Source organism: Melitaea cinxia, chromosome 5 (genome assembly GCF_905220565.1).
Source record: "Melitaea cinxia chromosome 5, ilMelCinx1.1, whole genome shotgun sequence".
NCBI classification, from domain to species: Eukaryota; Metazoa; Arthropoda; class Insecta; order Lepidoptera; family Nymphalidae; genus Melitaea; species Melitaea cinxia.
In genome coordinates, this window is record NC_059398.1 from 4617107 (window position 1) to 4640163 (window position 23057).

The 23057-nt window shown below is 34.4% G+C and overlaps 2 protein-coding genes and 1 long non-coding RNA gene across 3 annotated transcripts; 2 read left to right on the forward strand and 1 right to left on the reverse strand.

The window, feature by feature from the left end:
- The first annotated feature begins 568 nt into the window (after positions 1-568).
- LOC123653430 lies at positions 569-16535 on the forward strand. Its single transcript, XR_006743096.1, has 3 exons — positions 569-579; positions 10457-10465; positions 16457-16535. It is a non-coding gene; the product is annotated as an uncharacterized LOC123653430 (long non-coding RNA).
- On the forward strand, positions 14147-15672 carry LOC123653424. Its single transcript, XM_045589419.1, has 4 exons — positions 14147-14190; positions 14300-14554; positions 14803-15064; positions 15415-15672. Exons 1-4 carry the CDS (start codon positions 14173-14175, stop codon positions 15537-15539), a joined length of 660 nt encoding a protein of 219 aa, XP_045445375.1. The 5' UTR covers positions 14147-14172; the 3' UTR covers positions 15540-15672.
- Positions 16161-18280, reverse strand: LOC123653428 (putative nuclease HARBI1). Its single transcript, XM_045589424.1, has 5 exons — positions 18001-18280; positions 17647-17915; positions 17028-17183; positions 16513-16669; positions 16161-16438 (listed from the first exon to the last, which is right to left on the reverse strand). The coding sequence occupies exons 1-5, from the start codon at positions 18219-18221 to the stop codon at positions 16186-16188; spliced, it is 1056 nt and encodes a 351-aa protein (XP_045445380.1). The 5' UTR covers positions 18222-18280; the 3' UTR covers positions 16161-16185.
- Between the last annotated feature and the right edge of the window lie 4777 nt (positions 18281-23057).

The window sequence follows — 23057 nt, forward strand, 5'->3', positions numbered from 1 at the left end:
GAAATTCGCAGTTAATGTCGAAATATCGAGCTCCGCAAAATGAAAATAAAAAACATGGTAAATATCCCGTTTATGAATAGTTTTAGTAATAGAAGTAACCATGTTAATCTAAAATCTTATTTGCTTACAATTTATTACGTTCTTTAAATTTATATTTGGAGGATAACATTACATCGTGAACTGTATTGAACACATACTTTAAAAGTAATAATTCTTGCTTAAGCAAAATTAACAAGAAACGTTTTGACTAAAATGTTACAAACGAGTATCGGTTTGTCTGCTCGCTCAAGAATAGGGCTCTCTAAAGTCTGACAAGCTTTTAGCGTGAGAACCAGTCGCAATAAAGTATCCAATTGTAGAAACGACTAGACAAACAACTAATTGATATCGAATTCCAGTTCCCTTTACGCAATTAACAAAATCAGCGTCTATAATCAATAAGTGATAGATTTTTCCTAAAGAAAACCTCATATGTATGATATTTTTTACTCATATCTTTTCTCTTGTGTAATATAATCGGGATGATTCTAAATCATATACGATTGGCTGAATCAAATAAGCATTCAATAATTTAAAATTGTTATTCGCAAGGTGGGCGTAATGTGGATGCTGAAAATGAATCAGCGAGGGTAATGCCACGGGTCAGGAGGATGGCGAGCGCGTAGGCAGACTCGGAATAGGAACCAGTTTGGGTCATGCAACTCGTGCAATTCTATTTATAGCCAAGCATATCTTGCATTCGGCCCACATAAAATAGATCCCGTAAGGCTTGATAATGATACCAAAATTAATGGGCTAAAACTACAACTACTCAATTTATCACATCAAAATCACCAATCCAAAAAATATATAATCAATAAGGACCAAACGCAATTTTAGCAGAAATAAAAAAAAGTTCTACACTATCTATGTGTCGAGTAACATTGAATAAAGAGAAATTTTAGTTAAGAATATTTTCTTCTACAACAACAAATTGTAACAAGCTATCCAATAAGGAATGCAATAAGACGTATCGTTCACGACGGTGTGTCCAATATCCAGACTCATTTCAACTTAAGTCTCGTGTAGGAGGACTTGAGCTATCTGCGAGGAATTCATTTCTGATTGATAGCAACGCACGCACTGCTGACGAGATAAACATCGTAACGACAGCTATTTGAAGTACCACAATAGCATACATCCAGGCAATGTTAAATACGTTTAATGGAGCCTATCGAGTTGGGTAAGAGCAACGATTGATGTATTTCCAAAGTTAGATAAATCTAAACGGACGAGGCATGTTATTAGACTATTGTTTCAAACGTACATCTTATCGAAAGCGAGAGCGTTGATTTATTGGCTATTTAAATGAGTTTTTAACCGACTTCCAAAAAAGGAGGAGGTTCTCAATTCGACTGTATTATTATTATTATTTTTTTAATGTATGTTACATCAGAACTTTTGACCGTGTGGACCGATTTCGACAATTTTTTTTAATCGAAAGGTGGTGTGTGTCAATTGGTCCCATTTAAATTTATTTGAGATCTAACAACTACTTTTTGAGTTATATCTAATAATGCGTTTTTATTTGACACTTTTTTCGTCGACCTACGTTGTATTATACCGCATAACTTTCTAATAGATGTACCGATTTTGATAATTCTTTTTTTGTTGGAAAGGGGATATCCCTAGTTTGGTAGGAAACCAGGATCTGATGATGTGATCCCAGAGAAATCGAGGGAAACTCTCGAAAATCCAAATTACTTTTAACTGGGTGTACCGATTTTAATAATTATTAATTTAATCGAAAGCTGACGTTTGTCATGTGGTCACATATAAATTTTATTGAGATTTGATAACTACTTCTTGAGTAATCTTTGATAACGCGTAGTTACTTGACTATTTTTTCGTCGATCTACGTAGTATTACTCGTCGATGAAATTGAAGTCGGTTTTTTTTCGCGAGCAAACACAATTATGGCGTTAATACGAGTATATCGTATAAAAATTAAATTTTAAGTTAACGAACTTGTTTAAATAGCAAGAAAAAATCAAAACTTAAGCCTAATTTACATTGAGTCCCAAAACGATCACAATATAGTTTGAGGAAGAAGTATAGAAATAGAAATACCATTTAGAAATTCTTTTAGTAATAGGAAGAATGAATGATATGTGGTCACTGTCTTTATTTAGAAAGGAATCTTTATTGGTCTACCAGTAATTACTAATACCACAGACTTTCTTGCATGTTCTTACTTTACGTTTACTGCATTTACAGTTTCGTAGAATTTGATGAATTTATTATTAAGGCAAAAACTATAAAACTTAAATATTAGTAACTTTTATGTACATACCTCATTATTATGTTATACCTCATTTAAGGATAGGCTTTTAGAATTAATTAAATATACACTACCCTATAATAACTTTATATTTTTTGTCAAACAACAAACAAGACTCTCTGCTGCTTTAATAACAAAATAAAATTATAACAAAACAAATTGTATCTAGCAGTAAAATATAATTAATGTAATAGATATAATGGTTAATAACTTAAGTTTATAGAAATAATTTTGGAATCAGTTCAAAATATGCTAACGACCCAGATATGTTAGATATAAATGGAAAGGTAGAGTTCTAATAAAATCTAAAATAGCACTGCGATGGCTTTTAATGCATGGTCTATGGATCCTTTCACAGAGCAAGTTGCAGGCTGAGCTCGTGACATTTAAAGCAATACCACATCTATTCTGTGAAGTATAACGAGGCTCCCGCCCTCTCGAAATGTAAATAACTTTTTGTCTGAATAAAGACGCTAACAATATCAAACTTTGTAGCTCATTTAGGTACCTACAAGATATTTGCAGTCATCAAAAACGTTTTGACTTCTTGAGATTTATTCTTAGACATTACTTAAAATTACAATGTCATGTTCCGAATCTTTCAAATAATGTATAATCGTACAAAAACAACACTTACAGAAAATCTAGACTTTTCCATCAATTAGTAGCTAGTCAGTTGTGCCATGTTTTTGTGTTGTTTCTTACAATATCGTCTGACCTTATTAGTTAACAGGTTGAAAAGATATTTCTTTCTGTATTACGAATAAGTCGACAATCGCGCGGAAACAACAATTACAGATCGACCTTGATTGTTATAAAAACTTAAATACAATTTGAGTTGACCCAAAGTCTGAAGAAGAATGCTCCAAGTGTCAGACGGTGTTAGAAACTCTTAGTGAGACAAATTGATAATCTATTTTAAAATTTCTTTACAAAGATGCACCAAAACATTTATATAGATTGCAATTTGATATTATCCAAGTCGTATTGCACATGGCATGTTCTTGAGCGCCATCACTATACCGGTCTACCATAATTGCTACCATTAAGATGAGTCACGCTTAACGACGCGCTTGAACCACGCTTGCTTTATCAGATACGATCGAAAAGTCTCACATTGTCGTTTTCAGAGTGTTTTTTTTTTTTTAATAGTTGACATAGAAATGTTTCCCTTCTATTTTCAATTGAAATATCGTAGTGGTGGACACTGACCTTGAGGGGCACAATAACGGTATAGTATTTACGATTTACTGTAACGTGGCAGAGAAAGCGTCGGACATTGTCGTTTCCGCGCGAGGGCCCCCGATAATGGCGATGGAGTTACGCTCCCGCGGGTGACGTCAGCGAGGGTAATTAACAGGCAAGCACACGCCACATGCGTCTCCAGCGCTCCTAGCTGGCGGAGCCCGCAGGAAATCGCCGCTTACATCATCCTAGTACGTGCCTCACCATAACTATTGTTTATCACTACCGCCTTATTAGTCAAATCGTTGAAAACCATCACTTTTTTTATTATACGTAGGCTATTGGTTATAGCTCAGAGAGCTATTTATTTCAAACGATTTTCGTCCCAGTAGCGTGACAGAGTTTAAAAGTTAATATTATTTCTCCAGTGACTAACAAAGCTTTGTAACGTCAGTGCCGTCATAGACATGTACCCATTTAGCATATCAATCAAGTAAAATAGGAGAGTCGATGTCATCTTGCGTGTTGTCCTTTTATGTATATATATTATATGTATGTATGTATATATATATATATATATATATATATATATATATATATATATATAAGCATCTAATACTGAAGCTGATTATATGCATATTTGAATTTTCAATGTATGGTTATATTAATTATTAGCTTTATTATTAGCTTTTGACCACTACTTTAAGCGTAAGAAAATTTAGAAGAAAAAAAGAAGACGTGTCTTCATTTTTTCTACGTATGAAAAAATAAATTAAACAAAAAATGAAAGAATTTATGGCTGATAATTAATATAATCCTTAAAAAATACTATAAATTAAATAACAATTCTAACTTAAAAACTTTATATCTTCGGATCAGACAGTGTATCAAGATAAAACATTCGTGACGAATTTTACTATAAAATAGCTATTTCAAAAAGTATAACACTAAAATATAATTACGTGCAAATAACAAGGACTAAATAATGTGAAAAAATGTTTTCAAGCCTAGCTGTAAATATTAATTCCGCTTGATCTTCCTTATTACTCAATGACTACATTAATCTAGGCGGAAGGACAAATCGATTACATTTACCTAACTGTCACTATAATTTATAAATCAAGTGGAATCTGCACATCGTCAGGAGACCGTCGGTGTCCATCACCCTGACACTTCTGATGTGGCCCCACACCGCTCCCGGTCAACCAGTTTGCATCATTAATCTTGTCAATGTACCTTTTTCTAACGCCTCCACTGTCATTTCTAACTAGTAAATTAAAATTGTTTTAGAGCAAAACATGTTCGAAACAGGTTTATATTATAGATCTATATATACAAAAATAAATATTTGTGTGTATGTCCTTTATAGAATCGTAAACTATGCGTTTGATCTTGTCATAATTCAACAAAGTGTTGTGCATGAGCCCACAAAGGTTTCTGAGTTGGTAAGACCAAAAAAAAAACGTAGCAACGCGCGCATGGTACAGATAGAATATTATAGGTATATATTAGGTTAAGTGAGGTAATAATATTTTAAAAATTTATTTACATTAGTTCTAATATATATGGACCATTTTGTTCTATAATATGCCGCCATCTCATAGGTAGTAACAGTTTTGACAGATATCTCTTGAGATTTGAAAGATATCTCTTGATGTTAACTTTTACATTACTAAGTAATGATTACTTAAATAATTCTTAAGAGAACGAAACAGATGGAAATCTGAGGGTGCAAGATCGGGGCAGTATGGGGGATGCATTAAGACTTCCCGTTAAACTCTCTCAGCTATTGTTTATTGGCTAAAGACGTATGTGGTCGAGCGTTGTCGTGACTTTTCTGTTGATCAATTCTGGCCCCTTATTCTCAATTCATAAGCTGTTGACAGCAGAAATTCGAATCAATGGTTTGGCGTGGCGGTAAAAGCTTATAATGAATTATGTCCTTCCAATCCCACCATACAATCAACATTACTATTATTGCGTGTCAACCAGGGTTTCGCCATAGTCTGTGCAGCTTGACCGGCCTTTGACTACGATCTCTCATCGTACAATTTGATCGTAGGGGATCCACTTTTCGTCACAAGTGATCAATCTCTTCAAAAATGGTTTGATATCATTACGTCTTAAGAGAGAATCCCAAATGAGTACACGATCTATTATAATAATAGGTTTCATTATATTTATATTAGGTTTTCATGTGGCACCCATATATCGAAGGGGTGGCTATATTCTTACTGCCGTAACCACATAGCACAGTGGGTGTCGTAAGAGGCAACTAAGGAATAACACAGTTCCACTAACACCTTGGAACTTAAAAAGCCGACCGATGGCGGGATATCCATCAAACTGCTGGCTTTGAAATACACAGGACAAAGCCAGGCTGCGATCACCAACCCGCCTGCCCAGCGTGGTGACTATGGGCAAACCCCAAGAGTCGTCGAAAGTCGAACTTGTGGAGGACTATGTCCAGCATTGGACTGTATTAGGCTGAAGTGATGATGATGACCCATATATTGAGCCTTTTTTGTATAGCCAGCCTTTTTCAAATGGGTCAAAACTGTTTAATGACTAATTCTCAGATCTTCAGCTATATCGTAACTACTAAAATGTCGATCTAGCTCCACACTCTCAAAAATGTTGTCACGCTTATTTGTAACTGGACGAACAGGGCGAAATGAATATTTGACATCAAATTTTCCTGACTGAAAACGCTTCAACCAATTTTGTGTTACACTTACTAACATTGCGTACGGTCATAAACGTCTTAAATTTCTTTCCAGGCTTGAATCGCGTTTTTCCCTTTTATAAAGTAAAATTTGTACCGAATTTCTTTGTTGGATTTACACATTTCACAGAAAAACAAATGAAATGTGACGGGAAGCTATTTTTTTACTTTTTAATTTCATTTTTAAAATGTCACCTTTTTATGGTATTAACACCAGCCAGTTACAAACAATACAACCAAAAAGATTTTATTGCAACTTTTTACTACAAAATACGAAAAGACTTTTTTCTGACCTATTATTTTACAAGCCATCGTGCGTAAGACGTTCTGCCGTATTGTCAATAAAGAAGCGATATTAACGCTAAAAGCGGAATGCTAAGACAGATTTCTATATAAGGTATGTTTAAAAATAAGTCGTGACGAAGTAAGAATGGAGATTTTAAGCGAAGTGCGCCCGAGGGCGGACGGGAGGGAGGAACATAAAATATGGTGTGACAACCGACACAGAACTAATTTAAGCCCTCTGTCCGAAGCTGGAGTGGCGCAGTAAATCAAACCGCTCCCGTGCACGAAAAGCAAATAATAATTACGTGTATGAGTGAGCACGCCCAACATGCAATGACACCTCTATTGGTGTGAACAGCTCGGGGACGCGAATATTAATATTCATAGCTCTCCTTTATATTACGTGTACCTAAGTAAATACTCAAATTTAATTCGCACTATATGTTTCTACAAGAATTATACCATTTTGAAACAATACTTACATCAGTGAAACTTTTACCAAAAACGTACAAATTAAAACAGTGTTAAACGTAAAAGATTAAAAAAAGCTATAAAAAAAAAAAAATATTAAGGAAAATAATACATAAATTTAAATATAACGGGTTCATTGCAATTTGTACATAGCAACGGCATATCTGTAATATGGGAAGAAGTACTGAAAGAGAATATAGATTTATACGGAGGAGGCACGCCGACAAAGGGCCATCAGTACTAAGTCAACTATTTTTACCTACGCATGTTACCATCACTTGCTGAACTGAGTCTTTCAACTTACAAGCTCTAAAACAATCCACACCTTTTATTTTATGCTTTTTTTGAACCGTGGAGGTGTATAAAATAGAAAACACAAAATCAAAAGTAAGTAAATTGCGCTTTTGATAGAACGTTGAACTCGAAGCAAACGTTTTAGTGCGTTCTGGCTTCTGATTTTACTGTCGTTATTGTGATGATTATAAAACGACGCTAGTAGTTAGTATTAAAATATAAAAGTTTAACCATAAAATTACGTCACGTTTAAGCGCAGTAAATAGTATTATCTGCGATGTAGAATCATAGCTCTCACGATTCGACTCGACCGCAGACCATTAGTCACACGCTTAGACTCTTTTCTCGATATAAATGGATAAGAAAAAAAACGATTTAAATAGTACGGGATTGCATGGAATGAAATAACAAGGAAACGTAATTACTGGGGAAGAAATAAAGAAAAAACGACAAACTTAATATTAACACCACTTAATCTGCCTTGGTTGTAAAAAAAGATGTAGACTTTCAAAATTAAATAAAAAGCCGTTGCATGAGCATATCTAAAATGAGCTACGAATTTCGCGTTAAATTTAAAAGGTTTTTTTTTACATATATGAATTTAAAGTTTCAGTGGTTAAATAATTAATAAAATATTTTACAATGAACAATAAAAAATAGCTGAAGTAAAAGCTTTGAAGTTACAAATATTCAGCATACAAGTACAAAGGTGTGCCAAGTTTCAATGATATTGCAAAGCATTTTTATTACGGGGGCGGCAATTAAAATTTATGTGGTCCACTTCAGCACACTAATGAATCGCTCAGTGAAACCCCTTGACTTTGCGACGGCCCCGTTAGGAAAGCAGAAAACCAATTAATGTAAAACGGTAGCGTACAGTTACTTGCTACTTTTATGAATATAGCCTCCGTAAAAAGCTCGTGATATCATACAGATTACTGCAACATACGTTTTATCGAATCAAGTCAAGTTATATAGTACATGGTGGATTTAAAATATAAATTATAGTTGATTTCAATTCAGTTTCGAATATTTTACCAAACAATTTTCTTACATTTATTTAATCTAGTAGGAAAAATATTCAATACTTTAGTAACAAAACGTCACATAACTTTTTTTTTTAATTTTAAATGAACGATACTGATTATTGTTAAGATGTACCAGAACATTCCGAAAATTACCAGAGCACCTTATCGAAGCTACGAGAATAATTCGAAAGCTTCCACCACGTCTGATAACTTACAAAAATATCTAATGGCATTAACATTATTATCTAATAATAAATTTTAACATCCACAAAAAATGATGAATGTTTATAGAAGTACCTATATTAAAATACACCATACTGATCTTTGACAGTAATATATTATGTATGTTTTTCGTGTAAGAACATTAGTGTACTGAAAAGAAACATCCTTATGAGACAAAAGGTCCGTGTCTATCATCAAGCAGTAGTTTATGAGTATAATGATTACATCTAAAAATATTGTAAATTGTTTGAATCAGAGTATAAAAATATTTTGTTCGTGTAAGACATGTTTGACCTTCGCGGAATCAAAAGATCATCATCATCATTTCAGCCTATCGCAGTCCACTGCTGGACATAGGCCTCCGCAAGTTCGCGCCAAAAATGGCGTGAACTCATGTGTGTTGCACATAGTCACCACGCTGGGTACGCGGGCTTATGACCGCAGGGCTGGCTTTCTCGTACCGAAGATGCTGCTGCCCGTCTTCGGCCTGTGTATTTAAAAGCCAGCAGTTGGGTGGTTATCCCGCCATCTGTCGGGTTTATAAGTTCCAAGGTGGTAATAGAACTGTGTTATCCCTTAGTCGCCTCTTACGACACCCACGAAAAGAGAGGGGGTGGCTATATTCTTTATTGCCGTAGCCACAGAGCGTAATCAAAAGATATAACAGAAAAATATTAGTATAACATAAATTGTATATATTGTCAGATGTTTTAGAGAATAGGTACATCAATATTCCCATACTTTTAAGTTATGATACGTGCGTATGTAAACAATAACATACATATGTGAGCATTACAACCGCTTGATATTAGCGTTGAAATAAAATACATACATTCAACAATATCGTATTATATTTTTTTTAATGCATACGTACGATTTGCAATTAAAACCGGGAACACTTTTTGAATATTGTATAATCTGTATATTATAAGAACTCAAATTTTGTTGATTTAAACGCTCTCTCTGAATTTACTAAATCGATTTCCAAAATTTTATTGTAAACACTTTTTCACTGCCAAACCACTCCGCTTTAGGGTTATTGAATATTTGAAATTGTGGTAAACTTATTAGCGTTTTTAATTTGCTGTTTATAAATAATAATAAAAATATATTATTATTTAGGTTAAAAATTATTGTTTTCATGCAATTCTTAAGAACATTACTTGGTTCATGTGTCAAACTTCAATGAGCGCTCTTAACTATTTCTTGATTTTGTTTTTTATAATTGTTTAATATAAAAACTTCGTATTTATCTCAAGTTATGACATTGTGAATTCTAAAATATGAAACAGACCAAGTACAACAATTCAATTGAGTGACGTTCCGAAGCTTGATGCTTCTTTAAGTCATTACATTAACAAGTCTATGGTATCGACGAAAATTAATAAAATATCAACTTTTTAAAGCATTTTCTTAATAGCATATTAATATTTTTTCTAAGAATTTATTTCCAACCTCCAGCCTCCTACCAAGAGATCTAATAGTCGGTCGATTTCTTCTCACAATACAAAAGTGCAAGGTAACCCTATTTGAACGTCACCAAACAGTTATCAGCAAATGGGTCTATTACAACCAAGTGGCCCCTTCGCCGTACAATGAAAACGTTCTTCTTAAAGCCGTAAAAACATTTCGTACAAAGCTGTTTAGTCACGATTTAATACTCAATCTTATTGTTACAGCGAGCGCCTACTGTAAGATTTTTTAGACATTGATTATAATCAATTATTATGCTTCTGAGAAAAGCGTTCTTTCTGCTTGATAGTTTATTAAGTTTGAGCAAAACTTTAGATACATTATCTTTTCGAACAAAATTTACTTAACGTTAAATTAAAACACTAGATGTGCCATGCGGTTTCACCCACATTAATTTAAGATAAAAGAGGTACTAAAATATTATATGGCCTACAGCCTTCCTCGAATAATGAGCTATCTAACGTTGAAAGAGTTTTTCAAATACAACCACCCAAACCATTAGTTCTTGAGACTAGCGCGTTCAACCAAACAAATAAACAAACTTTATAATATTCATTTCATCATCATCATCATCAATATCATCATATAATATTAGTGTAATGTAATAATATTCAACCCAAATTCAAAGTTATGAATATTGTTCCTGTAATAGATTTACGAGATACAAATATTTTATAAAATTAATCGTAATATAAAACACGTAAATCGCTATCTAACATTGATACAAAATGTAATCCGGAGGGACGTGATATTGCAATTTATCTAAATATTCGTCGGTCGACCCTCTTTACGGCAAACATCGTAAATAAAAGTCTCTATATCCTATATTTTATGAAACCATTTGGGATTGGGACCTTTCTTTGACTCTGAACAAACTTTATTATCACTATAACAACAGAAGTTTTAATTTTAACCGATTACCGTACACATTTATTGTCGAATTTACCTCCCAGAGGTCAACGCGCGAATTTTCAGTTCAAATTCCTAGTTATTCTATCCATCATTAATATAAAACAAAACCTGAACGTGGATCATCTAGCTAGAATTTTTCTTTTTATATAAAAATTATAAAAACAAATAGAGATGATGACGACAATAAAGCAGTTTAAACAATAGCATTGTGAAAGTCGTAATTAAAGTACGGTTTATTACGAATGTGATTTAAAAGATTAAAACTGTAAAGTTTCTCGTTGCTTGAAAACGAAATAAAACTGTCTATTTTACGTATACATACCTATCTATATATACTTGCTTATATTCATTATATTACCAATTTTAATTTTATTTCGCTTAGCTTATTTTTATTGAAGGAAGTAATTTAAAAGTTATTAGGTTTGTACAACAAAAGTGAGCTACAAATTATATTTTGCAATTAAAATTAATGGAAAACACATTTAGTCATACCTTTTATTACTTCAAAACATTTAAATTCAATTTACAGACCCATTTATTAATATTTTGAAAACTTTCAAAAACAATTAGTTTTTAAGAAGTAACAGCTATTTGGCCCTTAAATCACATTTCTTACGAATAGGTCTGTTAGTCAAATGTAACTTTTTGCCGCGTGGCATATTAATTACCATTTCATTTAATTCCATTAGTTATCTAAACGCGATAATTAAAATAAATAATGAAAGTTAGTTACAATTAATATTTCGCACCGACCGTATTTTTATCTTTATGAATTTGAATATCATTGCTCTCTTCTACTTATTATGCGAATCACGAAGAAAAGTATATGAATCTAGTGAAAACGTGGTTAAAACGAAAGCATATTAACTGTAAGTACATGTTATTTTACGAATATGATATTTATCACGTTGTATGGATGTGGGGCGTGGATGAGCTCGCGTGACGCTGGAAAGCCAAGCGAAGCCGCGCGGACAGCGGACCCACGCACAAAAATAAAAAAAAAGTGTTTTACTCTTTAGTCTTCTCACTATAGAGATTAAAATGCAATGATAACATATTCCGACACACTCACGTTGACCAGCACCCGCGCGATCACTACTCAATGTGGAGATCGGAGAAATTCAGATGGACGCGATAATCGTAACGCTATTAAAAATCTATCGCGGATCTCAATAAATTTAAAAGATATCCATGGATAAATTCATAGAACGAGCGTGTCATGGGTACACTGCAATCGGTTTTGTTGCCGAGTGAAAGGTGTTACAATGAATAGGCGTCCGGTATGATAAAACATTACGACCGGATTTTCTAGACTAGACAGTGCGATATAACCATTTCCTGTGCTACAGACAGACCAATTAAAGTATGGATTTTTAATATTTACCTATAAATAGAACTAAAAATCCCATGAGAAATATTAAATTCATTGAGGGCGAGAAATAGGGGACGAAACGGAAAGGTGTGCGTACCACGCACATAACAACTTAATATAGATATAGTATTTATAACATCGAATGTATTAAAGTTAAAAACATTATATATAAATGAAAAGTTATATAATATGCAAGCCTTCGTCAAACAGACGCAAATTATTTTATATTAGACACAATAGAATATCTTGTGAAGGTTGAAACGGCAGGTATTACATATTCTTTGATACGGACAATGAATAGTGTTCAGCAAGTTTCAGCGCAGGTTGCCCCAGGTCGGAGCTATACAGCTCATAATCTAAGTTATTCATGATATTGTAGAAAGGCGAATCGCTTCGGTCACAAGGCGCTTAGGGCAGTTGGGGTCATCGCCCCTGCGCGACGTGACGTCGCCGCCCTACAGCTGGCTATGACGTCACCGCGCCGCCACAACAAAACGAAACCTACCCTAAATCTCAAAACTGACGATCTAATCTCACTGCGATCGTTACCGCACTAGTAACCACATGTCTGTCTACGCATATGATACCGTGTGCTCAGATACATGAAGTTTTGAGAAATTGTACAAAATTTTAATACCTACAGTAGGAAATAAATAATATGAATATACTGATAAACTTACATTCTAAACTATTAATACTGTTCATGTTTGTATTTATAGAAATGTATCTACACGAAAAATTCACTATCTAATAACTAATGTGTACTAATGCAATTATAAACAAATGCACTTGAGCACGATAAATTTAATTTGCTTTCGAAAAATACAAAGTTTCAAAGCGCTTTAACTTGTGTCAAACATTTTTATTTCATTTGTATGGTCATGTTCGAGTTTGTAAAAAAAAAAAAACAGCGCTAAGAAAGTCGGTGATTAATTGAGCGCGGTAGTTAAACAAAATGCATTAAGAGAACAGCAACAACAACTTAAACTAAGTACCGTAGCGAGGAGTAGCGGGACCGTTGTGATTTCTCAACGCAGCATCGCCGTCGACACCGACTGCCTGCGCAATAATGCCGCTTGACACCCACCGAATTGTATTCTATCACTCCATCGTCATCGGATCTTAGAATATTCCACAACTGTATATAATGACAGTAGCGACGGCAATAATCTGGGAAATCTGGCACACCAACGCCATATTTTAAATGCGCTAGATCGGAACGTAGAGATAGCCGAAACAATGGCTATAATAGTAGTTCTTATATGCAGATGGTTTATATACGCAATATATATTTCACGATTGCAGAACGATAGCAGGGAAACTTAACGCTTTTTTGCTCCGTTCATTTCTCGGAAGGTACACTAATAAATTTAGATATTTCAGACGGGAGAACTTTGATTCATCGGTGACTAACGGCCGATCCCAATAATCTACCTACAGTTAAACGTAGATAGCAATCCAAGATAGATAGTTAAACATAATCTATCTATTACCGTTGTTTCAATATCAATATAGACACAAGCTTATCTAAGATCAAAGAGAGATAGAAAATCTATCTTTGGTAAGGGCATCCCTCTGAAACGTTTCGTTCTTTCAATTTGAAATAAATAGTTTACGATCTTAAGATAAGTATTTCAAAAACGTTTTATGTATCTAATAGCTGCAGTAAGACTTTTTGGGTTAATAATGTTAATTATTATCAAAGCATATTTAAATAATTTATACAGAGAAAAATAATTTATGTTTATGTTTGTGTTTTACACTAGACAAAATGAAAATTTATTAAAAACGAAACGCGGCACAAAGTTCACATTTGAATTTCAAATTCGACATCAATTGATTTTAACTGCTAGTTTATATTATAATCGTGTTCATTGGAAATAATATGGCTCAACAGTTAATCGTAAGTATTACAAACGCATTTGTATTATATAACTAAAAGACGACATCATTTGATGTGATGCTTGCGTAAATTTCCCGGCAAAAACATGTAACTCACTACATAATTTCAGATGAAATCGAGATCCCTAGGAAAGGATGAAGTGATGTCCTTACTGGATCTGATTTCCAAGCACAATATAATTACTACTAAGGCGACCAACGCCACTAATAATAAATTAAAGGAAGAAGCTTGGAAATCCATCGCTCACGAGTTCAGTGCAATGACGGGAGAAATTAAGCGCCCTGAGCAGTTACGTCTCAAGTGGGAAAATTTAAAGAAAGCTGCCAGAAAACGTAATGCACTCATACGACAAAACAATATCAAGGTTTGCTACTTATTTCATGATCAAACTAGGTGGTATTAATGTCATTTTATCCAATAACTAACGGGGGCACTGCCGTTCTCCGTTTCTTCGAGTTGTAGTGTGCTGTGAATATATAGCATATGAATTAATAATAAGCAGCAATAGTAAATTGAGATTCTTAAAAGAATTGGTCTATCAAATGCAAAAATATTTTTTAAGTCTTCGCCAACAACTATTAGATTTCAATTAAATAAATCCTTTTTTTATAGACAGGTGGTGGAAAGACCTACATCCCTCCAGATGAGGCACTGGACCGAGTAGCATCCATGCTAGGTGCATCATGTACTGGGTTCACAGTGGAGTTCGGCGGTGATAGGGAGGAACTAGTTGAAATACAAAATGTGGAAATTTTAGACGTTCAGCCTGATGAGACAAACAAAGATGAGAATGAGGTGGTGGGTAGTTTAGAGGCAGTTGGTCATTTGAAGCATACTCCTAAAAAATTTGTTTTTAACACACCTAAAAGTGGCCGTAAGTAACTCAGTTAATTTATGTTAGTATAGAAAAAAAAAAATAGGAAAATACTAACAAAAATATATAATAATTTGATTTCATATTTGTTACATGTTCATATTCATCAAAGATTTTTTTTATGAAAATATTCCTCTGTTAGACATAAAGACAGACACTATCAGCAATAAACGCTAAAACAGAACTTATGCGAAAAATTGCCTTTTGTATTGCACCTAAGATTTATATAAACATGATTATACCCTAGTCTTTATTAGAACTTGCTTTATTGAAGTAAGGTTAATTAACTTATTATATTTTAATGCAGATAATACTTGTGACATATGGTAAAACTTTATTTTTTTTTTCAGAAAATAAAAAACGAAAGCTCTCTCAGGAACTTCAGAGAGCTCAATGTGATAAGGAGCAAGCAATGGCGGCTTATTTTCGAGCCAAGGCAAAAAAAGTGGAGCTTGAAACAATCAATTACAATTAGAAATAGAACAATTAAAAAATAGTGTTAAGTGATAATTGATTTGATGATTATAATTGATTGATTGTGATGTTTATACGTATAGTGGCACTCCTTTTTTTTCAACTTTATATTAATAAATTATTGGGATCTAAAAGTTATTTTATTGAGTACTAGCGTCCCGCCCCGGCTTCGCACGGGTGCAATGCTGATACTAAATATACTACAGAATGCCTAAAGGCTCACTGCTCGTTCCTCATAGGTGATAGCGTGATATTATGTAGCCTATAATGTTGACCCGATTTCTTAATAATATTCTTGCCAAATTTGAAGTAAATCCATGCAGTACTTTTTGAGTTTATCCCGGACATACAAACACAAAAATTATGCTATATTTTTGGCTTCGGTATCGATTGTAGATCACGTCCCAAGTATTCTTTAAAAAAAATATTCAATGTACAGTTTTGACTTTCCTACCATTTTATTATATGTATAGATTAGCGGTCCGCTGGGGTTTTTTACTAACTACTAATTTGTAGGGAAAACATAACACTAAATTCCATGAACTTTGAATTGAACTCTTTTTGACTTTGGTATTCATGTTAAATCAAAAACATTGGAATGTTTAAAAATGAAATAAACTGATATAAACTACTTTTTATTCAAAAATTTAAACCGTAAAATAATTATTAATTAGTTCATGTCGTGCTAGATGATTCTGCTGACCATTGGGTCCTTCAGCACCGTCATCATAAACCGATTCAGGTGGCACCTCAACTTCAGGTTCAACATCACTGATGTTATGTATTCTACAAATGTTGTGTAGAACTGAAGTAGCAACAATGATAGCTTGGGTGGTGTGTAAAGACAATCGGATTTTCAAAGACAGTACTGGGAACCGTCTTTTCCAAACTCCAAAACATCTGAAAAATGTATAGGAGTTAATAATACAAGTATAATATAAGAGTTACCTGTTAGCAATAAAGATAAAAATTACCTCTCTATAGTATTTCTAGTCTTTATATGTGCTTCATTATATCGATGCTCTGGAGGAGATGTAGGATTGAGCAATGGTGTTAAAAGGTATGAAGTGCAAGGATATGCACTGTCCCCAATAAGCCACCTATTGCCAAACAACCCTTCTTCACACTGCACTGCAAATAGGAATCTATTATAAAGCTATATTCCATATTACATATTTATTTATTATTATTTATTTTATACTTTATTGTACACCACAAATATATTACAAACAAAGCATAAAGATAGTTACAGACAGTGAAGTACAATGGGCGGACTTATGGCTAATTAGCCATTTCTTCCAGACAACCCATACATAGAAAGGAAACTTATTATCTAAATTGGGTAGGTGGTGTAGATGTATAATAAACTTACATACAAATGTCTACATTCAAATACTTATAATAAAATAAAGAATTTATTATTATCATTAGCACTATCAAAAAAATACATAAATATACATATTTACTAAATAATTAAATAAAAACTTACTTTTTAACACCGAGTTGTTAAATACAGTAGCATCGTGAGAAGACCCGGGCCATCGAGCAACAACATTCATTAATAATAAGTCTGCATTGCATACTCCTTGAACATTAATAGAAAATATCCCTTTCCTATTTCTATATTCTTCTCCTGTATTTAAGTCTGAAAATATAGGTAAGTAGTAGGTATTTTACAGTTATTTGCAGAACCTATATATTTTTTAGTATTTTCATATTAGACACTTATGTATAAACCTGGCACAAAACAATAGAATATAATAATATTTTTATTTGCAAGAATATGGTGTACAATGGATTTTCATATTTAACAGTTTCAATAATTCTACTAATGTTAGTGTGCAAATAATATTGTGTGTTTAGTATAAACAATTAAAAGTATCTATTAGTTATAAGTTATTTAGATTACATTCTTTTTTACATGTTCAGTTTCAAACAGTTATAATGGAAAATAATAATTTCATTTTCAAAATAATAAATTAACATAAGAAATTAATAATAAAATAATCCACAATAATATTAGAACGAATGTAAGCATATAACATGCACATTTTCATTTATTATTAACTATTAATTTTTTTATATAAATATACCTATATAATACTAACCAGGTGACTGTATAGGGACATGTGTGCAGTCAATTGCACCCAGTATCCTTGGGAATCCTGCTATTTCATAGAAACCATTTTGTGTGTTTTCTAAGATCCTTACATATTGAGGATATAAACCAGCTATGGCTCGAGAGACATCTGACACAATCCTGCTAGCTGATGTTTTTGATACCCCAATGAAGTCGGCTACCGATACCAGCATTGTTCCCAATGCATAGAACCTCAGTGTCAGCAATAATTGGTGTAATGGCGATACGCCATTATTCCTAAAATGTAATATAAACGCAAGGTATTCGAGTTATAAATAATAATAAAATAACACGTGACTCCACGGCTTTCGTATGTACTTACCGGGAAGAATGTACTCTCAAATCTGGCATTATTTTTATTAATAACTCGTTTACCAACGTTTTATTTAATCTGAATCTGAATATAAATTCTTTTTCAGAAAGGAGACTCATATGATTAATGCGCGCATAATTTTGGTGGTCTTTTGAACCAACAATACTGTCTGAATCAAATACTCCAGCTTCAAACATTTCATTATCACTTTCATCACTGAACAGATCCATTATTAATTGATTAGATATTATAAATAGACAATGATTCCTTTGATTATCCTCCAAAATCGAGCGATATGTAAAACTCTAACAGCTAGTAATGTCAACGAATAACAGATAACTGCCAAAGCGATATTGAAACAATGGTATCTTTTTTTTGTATGAAACTACTTATCTACGGTAAGCAGTGAGCCCTCCGAAAGATAGATCAAATTTCTGGGTTGACATTTCTAACTATCTTTGTTTATTGAAACGCAAAAATGCGCTGACACATATCGGTGGTATGTATTTTAACTTTTAGTAAGGGATAGATAGGTTATTGGGATCGGCCGTAAGTGTATGTGTTACATACTATAAGTAAATTTGATATGTCGACTCATCTTTAACATATGGGAACATGAATGTATTACACGTTGATTATTAAATATGTCAAAAAACTCCAATACATGAAAAGAGTTATCATAACATAAGTAAACATATAATTGTAAATGACATTATGAAAGCAACATCAAGCCAAGTATAGCAGCGACTGCCGATGTCTTTCCACTGACGTGACTGCGACATTTTTCGGTCACTAATAAACATTACGAGACAACAATACTAAGTGTGTTTGTGTTTCAACAGTTTAATAGAACTCATCTGTTGTCTAGTTCAACACAATAGAGCCAATACCTGTTTGTTTTATTGATATGCAGTTGACATCTTTAGAACTGTAGGATACACATAAACTAAAGTTATTTGCACCGTAGACATATCATGTTATGTTGTGTCATGTTACCAATAGTTTCTATACAGACAGGGGTTGTCTGTAAGAAATTTATATCAGTAATAAGATCACCTTACATTCCGGTATGGGGGTGGAGTGCGAGGTAGTGGTGAATGCTTAGCTTATATTATAATAGTCTTTTATTTTATATTTTTGAAAAAAAAGTACAAACTAAATAAAACAAAAAGGGATAATTATCTAAAGACGATTTACAAATTACGAGATACAAAGTAGTTTGATATAGACAACTTATCTAAACTATGATTCGAAATGTAAATTTTTAAATGCAAGTAATAAGAGTTGTTCTACAAAATACGTGCGGATATTTTTTTTACAAGCAATTGATTAACTACAACCCCCCTGCAAATTAAAAATTTTTATGTTATGCACTTTGTTGCCATTGCAACGAAACCTCAATTTTATAAAATATTCTAATTGAACAATTTGTACGCCGCGTTGGCGCAACGGTCACAGCCATGGATTGTACCCTGTGGCGATGGCGGTTACGGGTTCGATCCCCGCACATGACAAACATTTGTATTGGCCATACAGGTGTTTGCCGTGGTCTGGGTATTTGTGCAGTCCTTGTGGGTCTCCCCACCGTGCCTCGGAGAGCACGTTAAGCCGTCGGTCCCGGTTGTTATCGTGTACACCTGATAGCGATCGTTACTCATAATAGGGAATATATCCGCCAAACCGCATTGGAGCAGCGTGGTGGATTAAGCTCTGATCCTTCTCCTACATGGAAGAGAGGCCTATGCCCGATAGTGGGATATTACAGGCTGAAGCGAACAATTTTTATATTTACTAAAATTATTTATAATTTAAAATCTAATATAATCCTTGTAATATTTATTTTTAAATAAGAAAATGGAGCCACGGACACAATGAGCGATTATCTTTCGAGTACTTTAACCTTATGGATTTTTTATTAGTATCAAATACTTAGAAGTATTAATAAGTATATTAAATACATTGTCTAATTCAAACATCTTATTGTTAAACCTTCAGAGTTCGCCTCAATAACATTCATAAGGTTTGTTAAGCAATCAATTTATTTTATTGAGATAAAAAAGAAAGAAGCTTTAAAAACGGGTAAGAGGAATTCACCGGAGCTTATATCTAGCGCAATTTACGACGAACTAGAATGAGTGCAAAATAGCATTTAAGGCCATCGCGCAGTAATCCCATTTCCACGGTGCCGGTTCGAAGACCTGCGGCCGCCGCCCGCGCCGCCGCCGCTCACTCGCGTGATCGCGGGCCATCCACCGCCGCCCAGCGATTCTAATTAATCTAATTGACAGACGAACGATCGCAATGCCCACCATGCCGGTTTATCTATGTTCCTTAGCATTAAACGGCCGTCATAAATTTGTAAATTTCTATTATTTATCACCCTTAGCTGTATAAGTAGTCAGCAACATTTAGTACCCCATTAAATCTATAATCTATAATATATATAAAAGCGAAAGGTCACTCACTCATCACGAAATCTCCGAAACTATAACACCTACAAACTTGAAATTTAGCAGGTAGGTTCCTTATAAGACGTAGGCATCCGCTAAGAACGGATTTTACGAAACTCGACCCCTAAGGGGGTAAAACGGGGGTTGGAAGTTTGTATGAAAGTCCTATGTTTTTGAAGTAAGAGACTTGAAATTTAAAATGTAAGCTCTATAGATGGTGAAAAGGTGTCTAAATAATGTATCTTTAGAAATTAACTCCCTTTTGGGGTTAAAACGGGGGATGGTAGGCTGACTCACTCACCGCGAAATCTCCGAAACTATAATAGCTACAAACTTGAAATTTGGCAGGAAGACTCCTTATAGAGCGTAGACATCCGTTAAGAACGGATTTTACAAAATTCGACCCTTAAAGGGGTTAAACGGGGGTTGGAAGTTTGTGTGAAAGTCCCATGTTTTTGAAGTAAGAGACTTGAAATTTAAATTGTATGCCTTATAGATGATGCGAAGGTGTCCAAATAATGTATCTTTAAAAATCAACTCCCTTTTGGGGTTAAAACGGGGGATGGTAGGTTTACTCAGTCATTACGAAATCTTCGAAACTATAACACCTACAAACTTGAAATTTGGCGGATAGGCTCCTTATAGGGCGTAGACATTCGCTAAGAACGGGTTTTACGAAATTCGACCCCTAAGGGGGTAAAACGGGGGTTGGAAGTTTGTATGAAAGTCTTATGTTTTTGAAGTAAGATACTTGAAATTTAAAATGTATGCTCTATAGATGGTAGAAAGGTGACCAAATAATGTATCTTTAGAAAACAACTCATTTTTGGGGTTAAAACGGGGGATGGTAGATTGACTCACTCATCACGAAATCTCCGGAACTATAACAGCTATAAACTTGAAATTTAGCAGGTAGGTGTTCCTTATAGAGCGTAAACATCCGCTAAGAACTGATTTTACGAAACTCGACTTCTAAGGGGATAAAACGGGGGTTGGGAGTTTGTATGAAAGTTCTATGTTTTTGAAGTAAGAGACTTGAAATTTAAAATGTACGCTCTTTAGATGGTGAGAAGGTGTCCAAATAATGTATCTTTAGAAATCAACTCCTTTTTGGGGTTAAAACGGGGGATGGTAGGTTTACTCAGTCATTACGAAATCTTCGAAACTATAACACCTACAAACTTGAAATTTGGCAGATAGGTGTTCCTTATAGAGCGTAGACATCCGCTAAGAACTAATTTTACGAAACTCGACCCCTAAGGGGATAAAACGGGGGTTGGGAGTTTGTATGAAAGTCCTATGTTTTTGAAGTAAGAGACTTGAAATTTAAAATGTACGCTCTTTAGATGGTGAGAAGGTGTCCAAATAATGTATCTTTAGAAATCAACTCCTTTTTGGGGTTAAAACGGGGGATGGTAGGTTTACTCAGTCATTACGAAATCTTCGAAACTATAACACCTACAAACTTGAAATTTGGCAGATAGGCTCCTTATAGGGCGAAGACATTCGCTAAGAACCGGTTTTACGAAATTCGACTTCTAAGGGGGTAAAACGGGGGTTGGAAGTTTGTATGAAAGTCCTATGTTTTTGAAGTAAGAGACTTTAAAAATTTAAAATATATGCTCTATAGATGGTGAGGAGATGTCCAAATAATGCATCGTAATCTATATATAAAACAGAAAGGTCACTAACTCACTCATCACGAGAACTCAAAAACCGCTGGATGGTCTATCCATCCAGGTTCGACAAAGACAAAATTTGGCAGGGAGGATTATAGTCAGCAGACGTTCGTTAAGAACGGATTTTATGATATTCCACTGCTAAGGGGCTTTAATTGGGGTTGATAGTTTGTATGAAACATATACAGCCTGATAATAAATTTAAAAATGTGATGTATAGAGAGGTTTTATAAAAAATAACTATTAAATTATAAAAATAGTGCCTTTTAAAAAGTTACTCAGTCAAACAAAGTCTCCAAAAGTGTATGTGATCGATTCGATCAAAATCTGCTGAACGGATTTTCATGCGGTTTCACCATTGGAGAGAGGGCTCCACCATTGGCCAGACGAAGATTTAGGGAACGGCTAAGCCGATTTTAATAAGAGTTTCACTGGAAGTTTGCCAGGAAAACTTTGTGACACACTGATTTCAACGCGGGCGAAGCCGCGGGCACAGCTAGTAACTTATATTAATATGCTGTAATTTTTGGCGTTACATACATACATAGCTTTAACTTTCACATCGTGAATATAAGTCGTTGTGCAATTTTTTCAAATCACATTAATTATTTATCGAATTGTCATACTTCCACCGATCACTAACTTCTTTCTTTTGAGACATACGCCAAAGGTATAGGTTAGGTGAAACGCCGGCCGGCGCGACGATTTGCGGCGCGTGGGGGGAACGGAGACTTGTAACTTGAAGACTCACATGTATTCAACGAAGGGAGCAAGCGCCGCTGGTGCTAGGCGGGCGGCGAGGATCACTGCACTGGCACGAAGCGAGGGGCACCGAGTACCGAGGGTCGCGGTATCGCGCGGTGCGGGCAGGTCGCGGTGGCCGTTCGCGCGGCCGGTGTCTGGGGGACTGGCGCGCGGTGGCGCTGCAGCCCGAAGC

Excerpts from the sequence above, each read along its gene's own strand:
- LOC123653424 (XM_045589419.1), top strand. Across the intron at positions 14,555-14,802 it reads TACGACAAAACAATATCAAG|ACAGGTGGTGGAAAGACCTA; the intron begins GTTTGCTACTTA and ends CTTTTTTTATAG. Across the intron at positions 15,065-15,414 it reads TAACACACCTAAAAGTGGCC|AAAATAAAAAACGAAAGCTC; the intron begins GTAAGTAACTCA and ends TTTTTTTTTCAG.
- LOC123653428 (XM_045589424.1), bottom strand. The coding sequence starts at position 18,221 with ATGGATCTGTTCAGTGATGAAAGTGATAATGAAATGTTTGAAGCTGGA. Across the intron at positions 17,184-17,646 it reads TGTCCCTATACAGTCACCTG|ACTTAAATACAGGAGAAGAA; the intron begins GTTAGTATTATA and ends CTATATTTTCAG. Across the intron at positions 16,439-16,512 it reads ACTAGAAATACTATAGAGAG|ATGTTTTGGAGTTTGGAAAA; the intron begins GTAATTTTTATC and ends TACATTTTTCAG.